Source organism: Andrena cerasifolii, chromosome 4 (assembly GCF_050908995.1).
Source record: "Andrena cerasifolii isolate SP2316 chromosome 4, iyAndCera1_principal, whole genome shotgun sequence".
In the NCBI taxonomy this organism is placed as follows: Eukaryota; Metazoa; Arthropoda; class Insecta; order Hymenoptera; family Andrenidae; genus Andrena; species Andrena cerasifolii.
This window is the reverse complement of record NC_135121.1, coordinates 1,301,264-1,321,291: the sequence shown is the minus strand read 5'-3', so window position 1 is coordinate 1,321,291 and position 20,028 is coordinate 1,301,264. Positions and strand designations below refer to the sequence as shown.

The 20,028-nt window shown below is 42.5% G+C and overlaps 1 protein-coding gene across 10 annotated transcripts in view; it reads right to left on the bottom strand.

The window, feature by feature from the left end:
- Machr-a (muscarinic Acetylcholine Receptor, A-type) overlaps nucleotides 1-20,028 on the bottom strand; it is a 200,745-nt gene that overhangs the window by 46,265 nt on the left and 134,452 nt on the right. For all 10 annotated transcript variants that reach the window (XM_076810385.1, XM_076810388.1, XM_076810386.1 and 7 more), the window contains one exon: nucleotides 5,450-5,729. In XM_076810385.1, coding sequence (XP_076666500.1) covers nucleotides 5,450-5,729 — 280 coding nt within the window. The remainder of the gene's footprint in view (nucleotides 1-5,449; nucleotides 5,730-20,028) is intronic.

The following is a 20,028-nucleotide window of genomic DNA, read 5'->3' as shown; positions in this document are numbered from 1 at the left end:
CCGATTATGAATTGTTGTTTACTGTGGTCATAATTCTTGATCTTGATTGAATTATTTTTTATAAAATACTTCAATACAGCTTGTGCTACAGTCAAAGCGTGTTAATTCCACGAATATATAGTATGTACATTCATAAATAGTTAATGTATGCACGCACTGATTTGATTGGCTAAAGCATTCACATATACATTATACTTTTTAACTAAAGTGAAGAAATATTCGTTAATTTAAATAGATCAAGAACGATTACATTGGTTCAAAATATACAAATGAGATTCTATAAGAGCAGTGAGGACTCAAGAATGTCGAGAGAAATTAGAAATTGGGGTTATCTGGCGCGTGCAAAAAGCAGTTATGCTCTTCACCAATCAGAAGCGGTCACGAAAATTTTGATAACGCGTGAAAATATGTCGACGAAATTACAGTTTTCTTGTGAGAAGGTCGAAAGATTGATGTTAAACAGCGCTCTCCAAGGTCGTACGCGTACACTCGGGGTTCTCCCACTGTCGTCCGCGTTGTCAGGGATACCGCGCAACGTTAAAAAGGCGACCATCACAGACCAGCGTCTCCGTCATCGATCGAGCTCGGACGTCCCATATGACGTGTATAATAGTGGCACACTGTGACACACGCCGCCACAGCTAAAGATTGGAAGGGGAAGCAGGCACGTGAGGGGCCCCTACGCTGGACAGCGCTGATCTGAAGAATCGAAGAACGAAATTTCAATTCTTCTTTACGTTCAACGCATTAGGTTCTATTTTACACGTAATTCGCTTTTTAAGGGTGTTAATTAATCTCTTTCACGTCACTCTTTTTGATGGAGTAGGACAGGGTTGACTAACTGGTGGCTTGCGAGCCACCGAGGGCTCCTCCGCCTTGCTGCTACACTGCATGCCCCCCCCCCCCCCTCCATGCCCACCAGACTCTGACGATCACTGCCAGTGGATTCTGTACCTCCTTCTTTCCTTCTCTTTTCGATTGCGATCGTCAAAATCTGGTAGGTATGGAGGGGGCCGTTCAGCGTGGCAGTAAGGCAGACGTGCCCCCGGTGGCCCGTGAGCCACCAGTTAGTCAACCCTGGAGTAGGATATGGGATTTTACAGTAGTTCAAAACAAAAATACTCGCAGTCACGTTACGTTAACAGTTTTTGAAACGAAGTGTGTTTCTGTTTATTGCGCATAGTTGCGGAGTGGTTATACAATATGGCCGGAAGCCTATGGTATATAGCGAGTGCATTTGAGTCTCTATTTGTAAATTTGAATTTAAAGTCCCAACACTTTTAGATACAGTAAAAATATCAAACTTTATTCAGAAAATAGCGTTTAAATCATTACATGTCATGAATTTGTATCGAAGTTATGATCATTTAAAGTCAATAACTTCCGATGTGTCCTCATATGCACTTGCCCTTCCTCTTTAACTGCTTTTTTTACAACTTTCCCATCGTATTGCCTGCAAATACTTACGCTTGAATAATTCCCTGGGACAAATAGAATTATCCCTTATTAAAATTTTAAGTGCTGGAAGAACCATACATTTGTTTTTTTCTACCACTCCGTTGCTGATGAGATGACCTCCGAGATCTACTTCTCCTACGATATTTGCGAATAATCAATCATGGCAAAGGGTTATATGAATTTATCCCAGTTTTCTGGTCTTTCTTTCGAATTTCAACAAAATTGAGAGAATGCATTGTCGTAAACACATATACATAGTTCTTATCCTTTCATTTGATACCAGTAATATTAGTGCTATAAAAGATGTTACCTCGTCAGGTTTTAATTTTATTGTATTTATTTCTTTTGGCATATTTGCTCTATTTATGCGGACTGTTCCACATATATTTGTTTTAACACAATACAGTTTATGGAAAAGATTGAGAAATGAAAATCTCAAGTCTCAAAATGGAGGACTTCCCGGAATATACAATATCCTGATGCAAAAAGACATCGAAAAGTCCTTTACGATTTTGGGATCGACAGCTTGGTCCTTGAGACATGAACAGTTGAATATTAGCTGTCCAAGTTCCGGGACGCGCAGTTTAAAACCGAATCAATTGAGCGCTGGCAGCCATCCCTACCACGAATACGCAGAACGCACCCGTAGGTGCAGACCAGGGGGCTATCACTCTCATTTGCGATTTTGGAAGTGTTTCAACTGCCACCTAGGCAGTTCTAATTTTTTCGAACTAAAATTCAATATGGCCGTGATCACGTGTCCATGATTCATCTGTAAAGGCTGGAACAGATACATCAATCCTATCAACAATCCTATTGAAAAATAAGTTTTATAAAATCAGTTTGACAGTAACAGGTATGTATATAGTTGAATATATATTTTTAATGTAGTATATGTCGTGACATAGCTCTATAAAAAATATAATTTAAAAAGATATTCTACATATACTACATTAAAAATATATATTCAACTATATACATACCTGTTACTGTAAAACTGATTTTATAAAACTCATTTTTTCGATAGGATTGTTTGGGTTTCGTACGGTACTAGCTCGCATCAATCAACAATTCGCAAATGCCATGGAATGCATATCAATGGCGTACACAGTAAAGGCTGGAACAGAAGACACGTCCAGTAATTTAGTCGAGTAGCGAGTAATTTAGTAATTTACCATTGTTTTATTAAACTACTCAACTAAAGTTTAGTGTCAACACACGGTAAATTACTTGCTACTCGACTAAAACACTGGACATGTCTGAACCATTATGAACACGTGATCACGGCCATATTGAATTTCAGTTAAAAAAAGTTGGAACTGCCTAGATGGCAGTTGAAACACTGTTCCAAAATCGCAAATGAGAGTGGCAGCCCCCTGATACAGACCCCCCCCCCACACACAGTAGAGCCATCCGCGCTGCTTTAAATCGTGAAAATCAACCAGCGTGATCGGCTCTGCTGCTGTGTGAACCTGTATCTGCATGCACCTAATGGGTGTGCGTGCGAGCGTACGCTACCGCGCACTCAGCTGACTCACCCTCTGTATTTCATGAGAGATTCAGCTATGGATATAGCACAAGAAAGCAGGTTGAAAGAAAGAGGATGATGCCAAATTGATACAGCGTATTCAGGAACTCAAATAGTTGAAAGTAGTGAGCCTCTACTGTTTTTGTGTACCTACACTAATTGTTTTAATTAATTCCAATGTTTGCATTGTATAATTTTACTTAATGATTGGGGAATCTTTTTTACCTTATCTTATAATCCTTTAAGAAATCATTTTCGGGCATGGCTTTATATTTTTCGGCACTAACCTATCGGGACACCCTGTACAGTACGAAATGGGTCGAATGTCATGTTAGCTACACTTCGTACTTTATGTACTGGGTCGGTAGGATTCATATGTACCTACTATTATTTACAAAATGTAAAAATCTTTATAAGAATAGAAATCTGGTACGGGGCATTTCACTTCTACAACATGGAGTATGAGTACTGACATCTTTGCTTCAACAGATATAATTGAGGCTTTGATGTGGAAAAGGGGTACATACACCAAAATGCCATTTCAAGAAAATCGATTTCAAAGTTTTCATTACAGTATAACTTAATAAAAAGTAATGAAATTAATGTCAATTTTTTTAAGAATGTAGTGCCGTGTGCTTCAAGCGTTCTCAAAACAGAAGTCATGATTTGAAAATGATATGTGTCTTTATTTATAAGTTTCAAGTAAGTGGTTTATGTGCCCTTTTTTCCGTAAATGTGGTAAATTCGTAAAACATTGCTTCTTTGTTTAGTTATTTAAATATAATTTTGTTTACTTATTCAGTTACACCTTTTTGTATACATTGCTTAAATAAAAAATACAAAATGAAGCACAAAAATAAACAAAATATGTAATGTTTTAAGTAAGTATTAGTTTCTTTGATTCTTTACAGCAAGCTGTCCTACAAATAGATTTTTTCTTTCTTAAATTAGTTTATTTTCTCTATAAAACAAAAATACTTATTGCACGGCAGCACGGGAGCGCGACCGCTCAGCCACTATGCAGCTGCATATTGATCACGCTACGTAACAAAACAGCATCTAGCTAATCTAAACGTGAGAGAAGTAATGTCCTTGGTATATTATATTTATGTATGTATAAACCCATTTTTTTTTTAAAATTGACTCTGTACATATTCTTTTTTTCATTTCTTTTTTCTTTCATATCTGCAGTTCAAGCACTCCTCTGTTTAAAAGACAGAGGATTATGGATGCGAATCGTAGGTGTACATAAAGCTATACGGACCGACCAAACGTTGATAACTTTAAACACTAATAATTTGAACAGTGGGACGAGGGATGAAATTATCGGTGCGTGATTATTTAGAGGAGGGTGTGCTGAAAATATTGCAATTGGTCCGAAAGTGGAACTTTTTGGCGTTTGGAAGATATACCTTGTCAAAATTAATTAAATAAAATTATTTTTTAATGGATTGTTTATATTAGTTACTAATAAAAGAAGATATGTATCACAAAAGCCTGATTTTTAATTTAAACAAACCGATTTGTTCCTACTTTCCTTTATTATTCGACTTTTCCTTATAACTTGGAAACGAAACGTTTCCCAAACATTTTACTTAAACCACTGTAAAGGGCATTAAATAAGGTAGCAAATAGACAATTTCCTTTTTTTGCACAAATAAGTTAAAAAAATTGAAAAACAAATAAATAAATGTAAAAAATATTAAATTATACATCATTGGAAAGGAATAATTTTTTCTTATTTTTTGGCGCAAATTTCATTCCGATATCTTAAAAAAAAGACCCAAAAGGTGGCAAATTTCAAATCCGGCCCACTGTGCGCATGTGTCATAAACCGAGCTGACCATTTGCACGCCAAATGTTCCTATTTGGTCATGTCGATGGCCGCTACAAATAAACAAATCAGATTACATTTCTGGAAAATTCTCGATAGATTATAAGTAATCGCCTGTAACAAATCGCCACTTACATTGACAAGGACAACGAACACAAAACAATTGCATCTTATTTACAGCAATTGCTGATCAACTGGTACAACTTAAAATAAATGAATGTTATAAATAGTAGTGCTGATGGCCAGTCCGCGGAGAGTGTACTGGTTTATACGCTTATGGTTGTCAAGGGGTTACCTATTTTCATTTCTTTTTCTCCTCGGTATTCAATTATTTCCCATTTTTGCCGCATATATTCTTCTCGTAGAATTGATATCTCTATATTTTACTTACTGCTTGCAATTTCTGGCGCTAAAGCAAACATTTGGACCAAATGAACGCGGAAAAAAGACAAGAAATAGGGGGATAGATATGGTGGAATTTATCCTAAATAGCCCCGAGAGGTCAATGTTGTGACAAGTATCCTCCGTCTAAAGCACAACTCGAACACATTTAATGAGGCATGCGCTGTAGTGAAAGGGTTGAACATAATTATAACTATATGTTTTTGGAAGAAAATCGAGCAATTCACCTAGAGTTACTCCGTTTGCTGGCATCCTGCTCCCCAGCTTGCAAATATGAAAGATCTTTCTGTCGCTGTTTGGTCTGCTTCCATACACGCCAGTAAAGAATAATCATCACAGTAACAGGCACATAAAACGCGGCTATTGCAGTACCAAATGTGATGTAGTGATTTGTCTCGATAAATTGAATATAGCAGGCGTTAATGGGTACTGTTCTTTGTCCTTCAATATATGGCCAAGCGAAAATCCAGGGTGGCCATAACAGTAATGAAATTCCCCATGCGCATCCTGAAAAGAAAGATTATATTCTTATTACGTCTCCCTTTTAATTCTTTTATTTTCTTAGCACTGCAAAATTGTAGAACGACACAGTGTAAACTTAGTTCAGTTGACAGCAATTTTCATAATGTTAACTCTTCAAATGACTTAAGACATAAACTTAACGAAATACTCAGAAAATTTTATCTAGTTCACATCATATTTTGCATATGTACTTGGTATACACACCTATATATGTTTATGCCCACACTGACAAAAATTAAAATTCCTACACTTTTAACACATTTTCATGAGAGTGTAACTAGTAGATGGGCCAGGTTTTTCGACGAAAAGGAGTCCGAATATATGACTCGAACGATTTTTAATTGTACAGAATTCTAATCATTTCTGGATTTTCATAGAACAATTGTTGAGTGAGTTTGGACTTATTGTCATCAAGAAAACCTCATAAGTCCACTAGTGATACTTTTGTGAAGATCGAATGGAAAATATAAGAATTTGAATTTCCATTAGTAATGACTCATCCCGGGTTTCGCTTCCGGGCGAGCGGAAGGTTGTTCGATCGGTGAGGTACAGGGTGATTCTCTCGCTGCAGTCGTCAAACGCAATGCCGCCAATAAGCCGCGCTTCGCCGAGTTTCGTAAATTTCGTCACTCGAGACCAGGGGCGCCACACAATGTTGCGCACTAAGAAGTGACAAATCTAAAGTTCTACATTTCTCGTCAGATCTTTGCGAAAGTGGCGTTGATCGATTCCTTATGTTTTCCTGATGAAAATAGCTCACAAACGACATAATTCGGATCACTGTTAAGGAAATTAAGTGAAAAATTGATTTGCATAATTTCAAGCTGACTTCGTTAAAAATAATCCGACTGACATGACATTTAACATGATTTTAATCGAGAGAACGCCACGAATTCGGTGGCAATAGTGCCATATCGATTCGATGAAAAATAAAGGATTTTTTAATATCCTGCTGTGAATACATTTCACGTTCGACCGCGCGGTGCGGTTTCATCTTCGCCGGGTTTCGCCTATGGTACCTTGATATTTGTTGTTTCTTAGTGCACAACATTGTATGCCCCCCCCCCAGAACCAAAAATCGAAGACAACGGAATATAGCGAGATGCGGTCTTACGGCGGCATTGCCTTCGAGGACTCTGGCGAGAGAATCACTCGTACATGTGTACAAAACTTAGAGCATATACTACTGGAGGTCTCATTGCCTTATGTCTCCTGTGCAGCCAGTTGGCGACTAACATCATGGGAGACAGGAAGACATGTGCGAGCTGTTGCGAGCGAGAGGGGTACACCGGCGTATGCGCATTGCAAGCGATTGGCGACAATTTCGAGCTCTTAATGATGTATCCATGTATACAGGGTGTCCCAAAAATGTCTGAGTTCCTTGAAAGGGGTGACTCAGGGGGTGATTTGAAACAACTTTTTCCTGAGCGAAAATATTGTCCGAAGCTTCGTTAACGAGATATTAACAAAAACCCCCCACCAATCAGAGCGCGCGCCTTCCGCCCGAGCTCCCGTTGTAGCGTTGGCTACGCGGCAGGCGGCTGCGCTTGTACTACGAAGGTATGAACAAGCAAGTCGGCATGCACCGAAGGAAATCGCGTTACACAGTTTTATTTTAAAGCGGAATCTTAAATAATAATTGTTTGAAGTGAGAGGACAAGAAATGCGCAAATTTCGTTTTCAAATAAGGCATAAACGAAAAGGTAATGTAACAAAAAAAGTGTGACAAGTGATCATAATTCGTTATTGAGGTAAAAATCCGTAGTTTAATCACGGCCAACATAGCTAAATTTAAAAAATAATATTAGGTGTATGAATAAATTCTTTCAGACTGGATTTACATAATCGGTATAAAGCAACCGAATTTCTATCGCAGTGATATTCGTAAGCTACCAGAAAATTGGCAAAAGGTAATTAACAATAATGGAAATTATTTCGATGATTGAGTTGTTTTTATTTTATTTTTTTTTAAATCAAACTGTTATTGAACCCTAAAATCGAAAAGAATTTATTTCTACACCTTAGAATCACTAATAAATTAAATAACACTCACCCCTACGGGCATTCCTTTCCTTCCTTTCCTTCCTTTTCAGAAACCTGTGTCACTAAGTAGGTCACTGTGCCGATCCTGGTCATCGGTGGACGAAAAGATTTATGGTAGGGTTGCGCCCACTGCTCAGCTGATCGCAGGTATAACACCACCCGAAGGTAAGGATCGCAACGTCAAGTGCATCCGGGTTAATGTACCGAATATTTACTTCACTGCACGGCCACTAACACTGATCACTTAATTTACTTTTCATGGAACGTGTTGTTCCTACGTTATAAAATTGGTGGCCCCGAAAGGGGCCGATTACTGTTAGTTGAGCAGTTGCTCGATGTGACCACCCTCAGCGTCTATGCACGCCTTGCAGCATCATTGACTCCGTTGAGAATGATCTTGACGCCAAACGCCGAATCGTATCCTCGCTGGGGGTTTGGATCTGCGGGTATTCCCGTGCAAACGCTCGAACAGTAGCACTCGCGTCCCCGTTTTTCCGGGCGTACACCCAGAACATGGCGTAATATTCATGAGCGGAGAACATTTCTGGGACGAGATTACTAGCTGACTGACAGGATTTTTTCCAAGCAACTTCCTCTACCCCCAAGTAGAGTCTCTCGTTCCATTATGAGTTAACTCCCACCAGAACAAGAGGCTTTAGGTAAAAAGAAGCCAGCATATTTTCGAAACACACGTTCTTTGCAGATGTGCAACGAACGACCCATCCTACACTTTCACCTAAGTCCGCGCTCCGTTCTTTTACTGCCAATGTACCCGTTGCTTCGAGATAGACAGCAGACACCACGTGTTTCGGTTCAAAAGGGCCCGAAGAGAAGAGAAACAGAAAGCCTTCGAGTTGCTATAAAGAAGAAAAGGCATACCAACCCTGTTTCCGTTTTCCAATATCCTGAGTTCACGTCAGCTACGAGGCGGAACCAGCTAAGTCATAAATTACCCAAAACAAATCGTTCTCTACCGCCGACTCGCAGGACAATACGGTCACAAACCGCGACCCTGGCGAAATGCTTTGGCCCATCAGCATGATTAATTTTAAATACGTCTCGCGGAGAGACACAGGAAGAAAGGGGGTAACTCGTTTACTGCGTGTAGTTCCACCTGCTTCGTCCTTCCTTCCAATTAAAGGCAGGTCCCTTATCTCTCGAGTATAAGCACCCGCTCGAATTTCAAAACAAAAGCACGCGTTGACGTATTCCGTGCGAGAGAAGGTGGGCATGAAGTCCGATTGGTCCTAACCTAAAAAAATCTGCCCTGCATCCCTCCCAAACGGCCACTGTTTTGAAGAGGCCCTCTTCACAGCAAATATCCCCTCCCTGAAGCCCACCTTCTCTCGCACGGAATACGTCAACGCGTGCTTTTGTTTTGAAATTGGAGCGGGTGCTTATACTCGAGAGATAAGGGACCTGCCTTTAATTGGAAGGAAGGACGAAGCAGGTGGAACTACACGCAGTAAACGAGTTACCCCCTTTGTTCCTGTGTCCCTCCGCGAGACGTATTTAAAATTAATCAGGCTGATGGGCCAAAGCATTTCGCCAGGGTCGCGGTTTGTGACCGTATTGTCCTGCGAGTCGGCGGTAGAGAACGATTTGTTTTGGGTAATTTATGACTTAGCTGGTTCCGCCTCGTAGCTGACGTGAACTCAGGATATTGGAAAACGGAAACAGGGTTGGTATGCCTTTTCTTCTTTATAGCAACTCGAAGGCTTTCTGTTTCTCTTCTCTTCGGGCCCTTTTGAACCGAAACACGTGGTGTCTGCTGTCTATCTCGAAGCAACGGGTACATTGGCAGTAAAAGAACGGAGCGCGGACTTAGGTGAAAGTGTAGGATGGGTCGTTCGTTGCACATCTGCAAAGAACGTGTGTTTCGAAAATATGCTGGCTTCTTTTTACCTAAAGCCTCTTGTTCTGGTGGGAGTTAACTCATAATGGAACGAGAGACTCTACTTGGGGGTAGAGGAAGTTGCTTGGAAAAAATCCTGTCAGTCAGCTAGTAATCTCGTCCCAGAAATGTTCTCCGCTCATGAATATTACGCCATGTTCTGGGTGTACGCCCGGAAAAACGGGGACGCGAGTGCTACTGTTCGAGCGTTTGCACGGGAATACCCGCAGATCCAAACCCCCAGCGAGGATACGATTCGGCGTTTGGCGTCAAGATCATTCTCAACGGAGTCAATGATGCTGCAAGGCGTGCATAGACGCTGAGGGTGGTCACATCGAGCAACTGCTCAACTAACAGTAATCGGCCCCTTTCGGGGCCACCAATTTTATAACGTAGGAACAACACGTTCCATGAAAAGTAAATTAAGTGATCAGTGTTAGTGGCCGTGCAGTGAAGTAAATATTCGGTACATTAACCCGGATGCACTTGACGTTGCGATCCTTACCTTCGGGTGGTGTTATACCTGCGATCAGCTGAGCAGTGGGCGCAACCCTACCATAAATCTTTTCGTCCACCGATGACCAGGATCGGCACAGTGACCTACTTAGTGACACAGGTTTCTGAAAAGGAAGGAAAGGAAGGAAAGGAATGCCCGTAGGGGTGAGTGTTATTTAATTTATTAGTGATTCTAAGGTGTAGAAATAAATTCTTTTCGATTTTAGGGTTCAATAACAGTTTGATTTAAAAAAAAATAAAATAAAAACAACTCAATCATCGAAATAATTTCCATTATTGTTAATTACCTTTTGCCAATTTTCTGGTAGCTTACGAATATCACTGCGATAGAAATTTGGTTGCTTTATACCGATTATGTAAATCCAGTCTGAAAGAATTTATTCATACACCTAATATTATTTTTTAAATTTAGCTATGTTGGCCGTGATTAAACTACGGATTTTTACCTCAATAACGAATTATGATCACTTGTCACACTTTTTTTGTTACATTACCTTTTCGTTTATGCCTTATTTGAAAACGAAATTTGCGTATTTCTTGTCCTCTCACTTCAAACAATTATTATTTAAGATTCCGCTTTAAAATAAAACTGTGTAACGCGATTTCCTTCGGTGCATGCCGACTTGTTTGTTCATACCTTCGTAGTACAAGCGCAGCCGCCTGCCGCGTAGCCAACGCTACAACGGGAGCTCGGGCGGAAGGCGCGCGCTCTGATTGGTGGGGGGTTTTTGTTAATATCTCGTTAACGAAGCTTCGGACAATATTTTCGCTGAGGAAGAAGTTGTTTCAAATCACCCCCTGAGTCACCCCTTTCAAGGAACTCCGATATTTTTGGGACACCCTGTATATTCTCTAAGATACAAAACGACCGCCGAGGTCACATTATTTTCAATCATGTAAAGACTCTGGGCCAATACTTTCAATACTTTCCAAAAAATGGTATAAATGGTGTAAAAATATGATGCCAAAGTCAGGCTACGTTTGAACATCTCTCGGCATGACAAAATGTCAACGCCTCGCAAAGTACATAGACTAAACGCAGCCAATAGATTTAGCGGATGATGCGTTCACAGGTACTCAGAAATTCTATTTTATCAAGTGATTTGTAGATTTATTAGTTTACTTCTGTTTCACAATTTCGTCGCTAAAGACGCCAATAGGCGTCCAACGTACATATATTGTTAACAGATGCAAGTGGAGGATCTCCGCATTGACCATACACTAGTTAGGTGATGACATCGCTATGAGGTCGCTAATTGTGATGAAACTTTTTTTGATGAATCCAGAACGAAAACGTACCAAAACATATTCGGACATTCGTGCCAATGGGTATTATTTGCTAAGATATTGAACGTTAAATTTTCTTACATTAAATACGCTTCATGCCTACTATAAATAAAGAATAGTATATCATGTTCAGAATTTTTAGAGTGGATATCATACTTTTTACGACTATTTTTCAAACCTATTCCATAGAAATATCACATTTTGGTAATTATGCAGAACAGGTGTTTCCTCATCGATTTTGACGACCTTGAAATATGTTGTCGGGAACATGATTCTGAACAACTTTTTCCTATACATGTTACCGCCGCCCGACCTTCGGTTCCGAGATATTCGCGAAAAACTGCTGTTACTACTATAATGTATTCTGCCGTATACGTACCATCAGTACGCGTCCGTGGCAGAGTATGCGCCAGCATGGGATAAAACAAATGATGAAGCTGGCCTTCGTTTCCGAGATACCAATTTGCGAAAAACATCTTTTGACTTATTGCGACGCAACGCATTCCACTTTCCAACTTGTCCCGGGTATTAGTATTGGTTGGGGTTAGGTCTGACTCGCGGGCGCGGAAAGCATGATAGCGAACAGATGTGAGTCGGGGTGTTGACAGGAGTTCCCGCACACCGAACAGGTGCTCTCGAAGGCACCCTCTTCCTAGCAAAAAAATTATGTTTTAGAACCAGAGTCATCCTAATATAAAGCAGCGTTGGCACTGCCGAACAGAGTCCGGGTGTTGACGGGCATCCGCAAGTTTCTGGTTCAAATCTCCAAATTCATATCGGTTCGCCACCATGCTTTACGCGCCCGCGGGCGGGCGCGCGCTCCCCGCGATCGTCCATCCCCAACCAATACTAATACTCGGGACAAGTTGGGAAATGGAAGGCGACAATGCGTTGCGTCGGAATAAATCAACAGAAGATTTTCGTAAATATCTCGAAAACGAAGGTCGTGCGGTTGTAACATGTATAGGAAAAAGTTGTTCAGAATGTTGAATTTTACAACATATAGAAAAATTATTGAAATCGGTGAGAAAACACCTATTCTGCATAATTACCCACATTTTTTATCATTATTATAGTGATTGCCTGAACGTTACTCTGTAATTAGGAGTGTGCGAGTAGCCGAGATAATGGGCTCAGGACGGGTCGCTGAACATACAATGTATCGTTGTAACAACGATAACGACAAACCTGAAAAAATATGTAGGCACAAAACCTATCCTGGCCTGCAAGAGAGTTTAAGGCCACTTGAGTGGGCTGTTTACTGCTCTGTGCCGAGGAAAAGGACGTACCAGGGTGAAATTGGGGGACAGCGGAAAAGAGCGCTCGGACGTCACTCAGAATGTAACCGCCAAACAAGGCAGTCAACCGTTTCGACTGTCTTTAGCAAATATATACTATGTATCTTTATCAACATATAATAAAGTGCTTGTTAATTTCTTAAGTTAGTGAAGTTACTCACTACAGATCAGAAGTGGGATATACTTTCACTCACAATCAGTTATCCTGTTTGTGCAAGACTTAGTGAACGCGTAAACGGATTAGGAGACAAGTTAGTTAACACTCCGAATTTGTGGAGTTTTGTGGTGCTGTGACGATAGGTCGGGGCGGTACTCCAGAGGGGAAGGATGACCGACGTCAGAAAAGATTAAAGAAGCTAGGTATGACTCGCGGGACCGGGACACAACGCAGAGTTATCGCCGTTCAAAATGGTCCCATTGAAATCGGAGTTCAACGAGGTTTCCCACAAGAAACCGAGGGGATCATGGCGAAACTTAGGGACGTGGCAGTTTGCCTACCCGAGACACCGATTTTCCGAGGTTAGCCGATGTCTTGACAGGTATTGTGAAAGCAGGCTCGGTGCGTTCAAGTAATTTTTTTAACGAGAAGTTTTTGCCGGAATCTGATATTACTTCATCCGTCTGTGTCTAATCGTTTCAGTGACACACTCGACTTCTCAAAAGTTCTTTATATTCATTTCAACGTGCGGTTAACCTAGCCATTTGTAATATGTATCACTCTGCTTTATCCTTTCTCCGCATTACTTTACTTACTTTACTTTCTGTCATTGCTTTTTCTGTATTTCTCACCTACTTTCCGTCATAACTTTGTAATAAAGAGTTTTGACCCGTTGATGTGAAATAAATAAATAAATAATAATACTAATAATAATAAAGTTTAGGCTTCATTTTTTAGTTATACGCTGTTTGAGATTTCGAAAGTTTTTCGCGAGCGTGCAGGGTGCCGGCAAGGTTATGTTCGCGATCACATGCAATACTACACAGCTTGTCGAGAATTGAGTCAACTTTATTAAACTACACGGGTACACTGAGTATGAGGTGTTTCAAATTGCACAGAACATGACCTCGTCTCGAGATTACATTAATTCACAAGGCGTCATTGAGATACAAGCGGCACACCACCACGTGCGTATTCACGAGATTATATTAATTCATGAGGGCACGCGTGGGTCACCAACGGAAGGAATACATTTCTTTCCTGGGTGCGAAATAGTGATGAGAGTAAGATCGAGATTCAAGAAGAGCGGGTTATACGCAAACAAACAATTAACTATTCACGCGTTGCAAGAATAAAATACGTTGAGATGGAAACTCCGCACGTCCAATACGTCTTAACAGAACCGATGCGATAACGAGAGTAAACAAGATGGTTGCGAGTTTCCGTTAGCGCGTCGCCTCGAACGATCTAGAAGTCGATCGAAGCGGCGCGCTGAGTGGTGTATTGATCGCTGATCCACCGCGACTTCCGCTCGCCGGGAGGTGCTGCAGTGAAAGGGAGTGTGGCGGCCGTTGGTACTACCACATTCTCACATATAAGCAATTAGAAATATGCCTAAAAGCAGGCAATCCGCGTGCAGCGGTGCTCGCAGGGCGAGTAAAGGTTGAGTTTCCTAGCCGCGGCCGGCGGCCAAATCCTAAGCACCGCTCTTATGGAGAAGCATGCAACCGTTTTCCTAGCCGCGTTTTCGAGCGGCTGCGGCCGCGTGTCTGCTACAGCAGCAACCTAGGCTACTTGAGACGCAACACAATGCGATGAGTGTCTGTTTTCCGCCATTATGGCGGAATCTACTAGCCGCGCGGCTAGCCACGGCGGCAAGTCGCAAAGGGAGTCATACCCGCGGCCGCGCTGCGATCCAACGCGACAGTGGGACAGAATCACCAAAAATAAAGAAACATGGCAAAATTCAAAAGTTATGGGCTCATGTTTTTTTAATATATTTCTTGTAAACTAATAATATGAGTTTCTAAAAAAGGGAAAAATATCGTGGCGGCTACTTCTGATCTGTGTATAGACACGTGTCAAAGCTTGTATGTTTTTCCTTGTGCAAGATTTTGAATCGAGTCTTTTAAATTTTGATGATATAAATTTGTTGGGAACCGAAATGAGTAGTATCGTTTTTGGTAAGCAATAACAAATAATTAGTTACATGCAGTTCTTTTCCATAAGAAACCCATTGAAGAAATATCGGAAATTATCGGCTTTTTTGTTGCCCTTCGGGAACTTCATACATTTGACTTCGCAACTGCGAAAACAAGATTTGGCAATATTTGCCAATAATGGAGTAATTACCTTTATTCTATGTCGCACAGCGAGGATGAATTCCAAGAAATAGGGGAAAAATCAACATCACATTTTTCGCACTGAAACTGCGGAATATAATTAAGGAAGTTCATAAAAAAAGTATTAATATACAACTCGTACGGAGGATTGACGTTATTTAAAAAAAATAATGTGAATAATTCCAATAAAACTAGAACAATTTGATAAATATATCTACATACTACGGAAAGTGCAGAAATATTTGCAAACCTGTATCCATGTTATCCTATATACCAAATACTGTTCACAAAGTGTTAATACATTCCTACGAAATTATACAATATTTGGGCAACTTTCCAATCGGCTAATTGGGTGAAGGGACCCAAGATGGCAGAAATAAAGGTTTTAAAAAGTAAAGAAAAGATTGTACGCTCGAAATATTCTCATTGCAATACAAACGAAGATGTTTTAAACTTTTTATCGATTTTTTTCACATGCAGTACTAGTGTTTTATAAAGTAACTTCATAAAATTCGACATTTTGAGTGGAAAAAGTGGCATGTTGAATTTTTTCTCTATTCTTGGGATTGACGCCCACTGTGCGTTGGGACAAAAGCGGGAATTCATACGTTGTTTTCGACCGATAATTTCGTATTTTCCCAAGAACGTTTCGACAACATCTGTTTGCCAGCATTTCTAAAGGGGAGTCAACAAGGTAGTGCCGTCTTTAATAATTTTAGGCATTCTTCAGTCTCACAATGAGTTAATCCGTATATTGCTCTGTCGGTGGGTAGTACGAACGATGGGTTCGGACCCGGACGTAGGTACTGCTATTAACCGCCGCGCCGTCTCGTGGGACAATATGGTCATAAACCGTGACTCTGGTCGGACGCTTGGGCGATCAGCCTGATTAACTTTTTGGAATCAGATGTGGTATTTTCGTCCATGAACAAAATAAGCAGAAAGATGATGATTAATAAATATTCTTAAATGTTTCTAGAATAGATATTGTATAAACAAATTTTTATTCCCTTTAACATTTAAAAAAATAAAAATAATAAAAGCAGATAAACGTACAGAAATAGACGGGCAGTAAGTATTCGTACAGTAAAAAAAGGCTCAATAAACTATGGAAATAAACTACCTAAATATTTAATGTTTTAATAATTTGTGGGATTACGTATTGATTTTATATTAGCTTCGAGCCTTCTTGGTGTAGAATTTATTTAGTTGGATGTCATAGCAGGTTGTATTTTACTCTACTACAGTATTTCCTCGTTAGCGACTCGATTTTGTGTACACGATACCGACTCTTCGCTATCCCCACCACTTTTGCCTCACTCTTGCCCGGCGAAAGCTGAAGCGAGATGGAACGAGAGCGAGCGAGAGGCACTGAAAGCGAGCGAGGACGGTACGAGACCGACGACGCGTTGATGTTTTGTCTCGCTCCGTCTTTCGGACGCCTGACATTCTGTCCTTTGCGCTTGCGACCATCGCGCACGCTCGCCGCGCACGCAGTGTTCCATCTCGCTCCCCCCTCCGGCCAGAAAGAAGCGAGAAACGAACACTCGGAATTAGGGTTCTGTTCACGATACCGACTCAACGCCGGTCCCGACCAGCGAGTCGCTAACGAGACAATACTGTACTACATACAGGGCGATTCTCCAGCGGCGTCTGTCCTTTGACACATCTCTTTAGATGCCGCATGGTACCCCGTGACGAGGTCAAACCCTCGCAGTGCCTCATCAAATGTTATGAGTTTCGACCCTTGAAAGGGTTCGAATATCATTAAAAAGTCAGAAATGTCCAGGATTTCCGCATTTCCTATCAGATCTTTGCAAAAACGACGTCAATGGATTCCTTATGTTCCGCGGATGAAACTGCCACCACGAACGACGTAATTCGGACCACATGAAGGAAATTCCATGAAAGATAAATTTATATCGTTTCAAGTTGTCTTCGTTAATAATAGTCCGATTTACAGGAAATTTCATATGATTTTCATCGGAAAAACATAAGGAATCCATTGGTGTCACTTCCATATCGAAAAGACAAAGAAAAAAAAATTATTTTATTTCTGAAGCAGGTATAAATCCTCGGCCGTAGACCCTTTCAAGTGCGCTCGAACCAAAGTGGGACTCTGAACGCTGCGCGGCCGCAGATTGGCCGCCGCCAAGGGCTACCAGCCGCGGTCGCTGGACGCGGCTAGGAAACTCAACCTTAAGACGAGGGATCGAGCAGTGGTAGTTAAAGCGACTGTCGCACGGGGTCACTCACCTCAGAGAAGCTGCGACGAAATTTACGATAATCGGCATGACCACATGATTCTGCGACACTTAATCCAAAATTAAACGGTATCGTTGAATTACACCAGACCTGCCTACTCGCTAAAATCTATTGTATCCATTATATCCACTGTAGTCCATTGTGTTATGGAGACACACACGCGCAGAAATCACACAAAACACAGAATCACACCACCTAAAAAAAATATAAAAACATCAGATCACTTGCACTAAACCGTGTAAACAAAATTTAAAAAAGAGAACAAATTTACCCACACACAAACACGCAAAAAAATAGATTTGCACGCATTCAGACAATTGAAATAGATTTGCACGCACTCAGACATCTAACTCTTAATCATTGTCTACTTCGCGATGTGTCGATGCTCATTGAAAATAATTAATATTGGTGGAGCTAGGGTGAAGCGTAAGCCTGTCTTGGTCGTCTCTTTAGCGTCGCGCGGTTCCCTTCACAACGAAGGCTCGATACGCGAAATAACGGTTGAAAAGGGAAGCAGGCGCACCAGGGGCCCATACGCTGGACAATGCTGTCTTTTTGGCGCGGCTAAAACGGTGAGACACGGTGGGTCTAGCCGCGTCATGTGAACGTCCATGGTTCACCGACATGTGCTCGCCAAACAGACTTGACGAGCGTACAGAGGCGCCGAGACACGCGTCGTGGGATTGCATTTTAAGAATCGCTCGATGAGCTATCCTTCGAAAGACTGATACACCGACACGTCGTTCGCCATCATATTGTTCCTTTGGCTCACTCTCGGCGTATCTCGTTTATTCTCTTCGTGGAGGGATAGGTGCAAAGTGAAGCTCGAACACACAAAAACAGCTCGTATTCCTACAACAAAAACGATATCGTGCACCGATAAATACAATTACCGGTAATTTTCCGGTTTTCATCTACCCAATATCGGAGCTTATACCGAAACACAAAATATCGGTATTTTTCAATAATAAATGATTGAACTTCTAAATTCATACATCTTGCATTAACGCCAATTATCAAAATATCATTAAAAGTGTAATTTGTTAAACTAAAGCCTCAAGACGATAACGTGTTACGGGTGTACGGGTACACGAGGTTACGGGCTCTGGACAGGTCGGAACAGTTCTCGGGGCTCGGAACACGGTGCCGGGTCCGAATGGCATCCCCGGTCGAGCCTGGGTCATAGCACTTGGCGTCCTTGGAGACAGGCGCAGGTGGTTGTTTAGCGGCTGCCTCTAGGCGTCCTCCCCACATTTTGAAAGAGGGAGCGCCTGGTCCTCCTGCGAAAAGAGTGACAACCCACGGATTCTCCGTCCGCGTACCGGCTCATTTGTCTGCTCGACGATGCGGGCCAGCTCTTTGAGCGTGTGATATTGGTCCTGTGTATGTCCCGACTTTGCTGAATGCCAGTGTGGTTTTCGGGATCGACGGTCGACGATCGACGCGATGCGTTGCGTCAAGTCCCTGTCGGAGTCGATCATCTGGTGGCTTGTGGCTGCGTCGCTTGGCATAGTCAACACATTCAACACCCTGCCTGAGGGGCAATCAGGGAGCTAGACGGGTGATCGGGAAATACCTGCGAAACAGCTGGATAAAGTACCCGGGCCGAGGCAGTGTTATGTACGAGTGGAAGACGTATTGTAGGATTCCGCAGTGGTCGGTGCTCGGGCCAATCCTGTGATACCTCGCGTACGACGCAGTCCTGCGGGCCGTTCACCCCGCTGGTGTCCACATGACGTGTTACGCTGATAACACACTCGCCTCGCTGAGGCAGGGGTGGCACGCATCGTCGCGGAGATTTGGGCACTTCTTGTGATCCTACGCAAGACGGAGGCGATGTTCTTCTGTGCCAGAAGTGTGTGGAATCTGCCCGATACCTGGATCTGGGTGGGTGATGCCCGAGTGGAGGTTCGGGCCCAGATGAAGCATCTGGGTCTCACTTCAGCAGCTTTGGACTTCGGTTGGAGAGGACGACAGCCGCGGCTTGGCCGTCTGCCGCCAATCCTCGGGGAGCCGGAAGAGCGGGTTCGTCGCTTATACGCGATGGTCGTGCGGTCCATGGCCCTGGACGGGGCACCTGTGTGGGCGGCGGTGTGCTGGCGAATGTGGTTTAGCCGGTCGACGGGGCTGTCCGGCCGAGCATGGTGGCTTGGATGGCCAGAGGCTGAGGTAGGTACCGTATCGCGCAGGTGGTTACCGGGCATGGGTGTTGCGAAAGGTACCTGTGCTGCAAACAGAGGGAGGTGACAGCGCAGTGTCATCACTGTGGGTTGGTAGATAACTCGATGCTGCACACGCTGGATGTGTCTTCCGCGTGAGCTGGAGAGTGTCGAGTCCTCCAAGGTGTCGTGGGGCCAACTTCTCGCTGCTGGCCGATGCCCGTGCGATAATGGCTGGCGGTGTCCTCCTTTTGCAAGCTAGTAATGCTGCAGAAGGAGGTGGAGGGGGGGGGGGCAAGAGAGGAAAACTAATCCCGTCCGCCGGGGATGCAGAATGAGGAAGGAGGGCCGTGCGCAGGTCGCATCCATGAGACCCCCTCCTCCTGAGGCCTAATTTCACGCACCCCCGAAGATAGCGGCTGCCATGAGCGAGAAAGAGGGGGGGGGGGTGCATCCTCCATTCCCTCACGCGATGGCAGTCGCTAGGACCATAAGTACAGTGGGCTAAACAGTGCTTCTAGTGCGAAAAATATTATTATGTC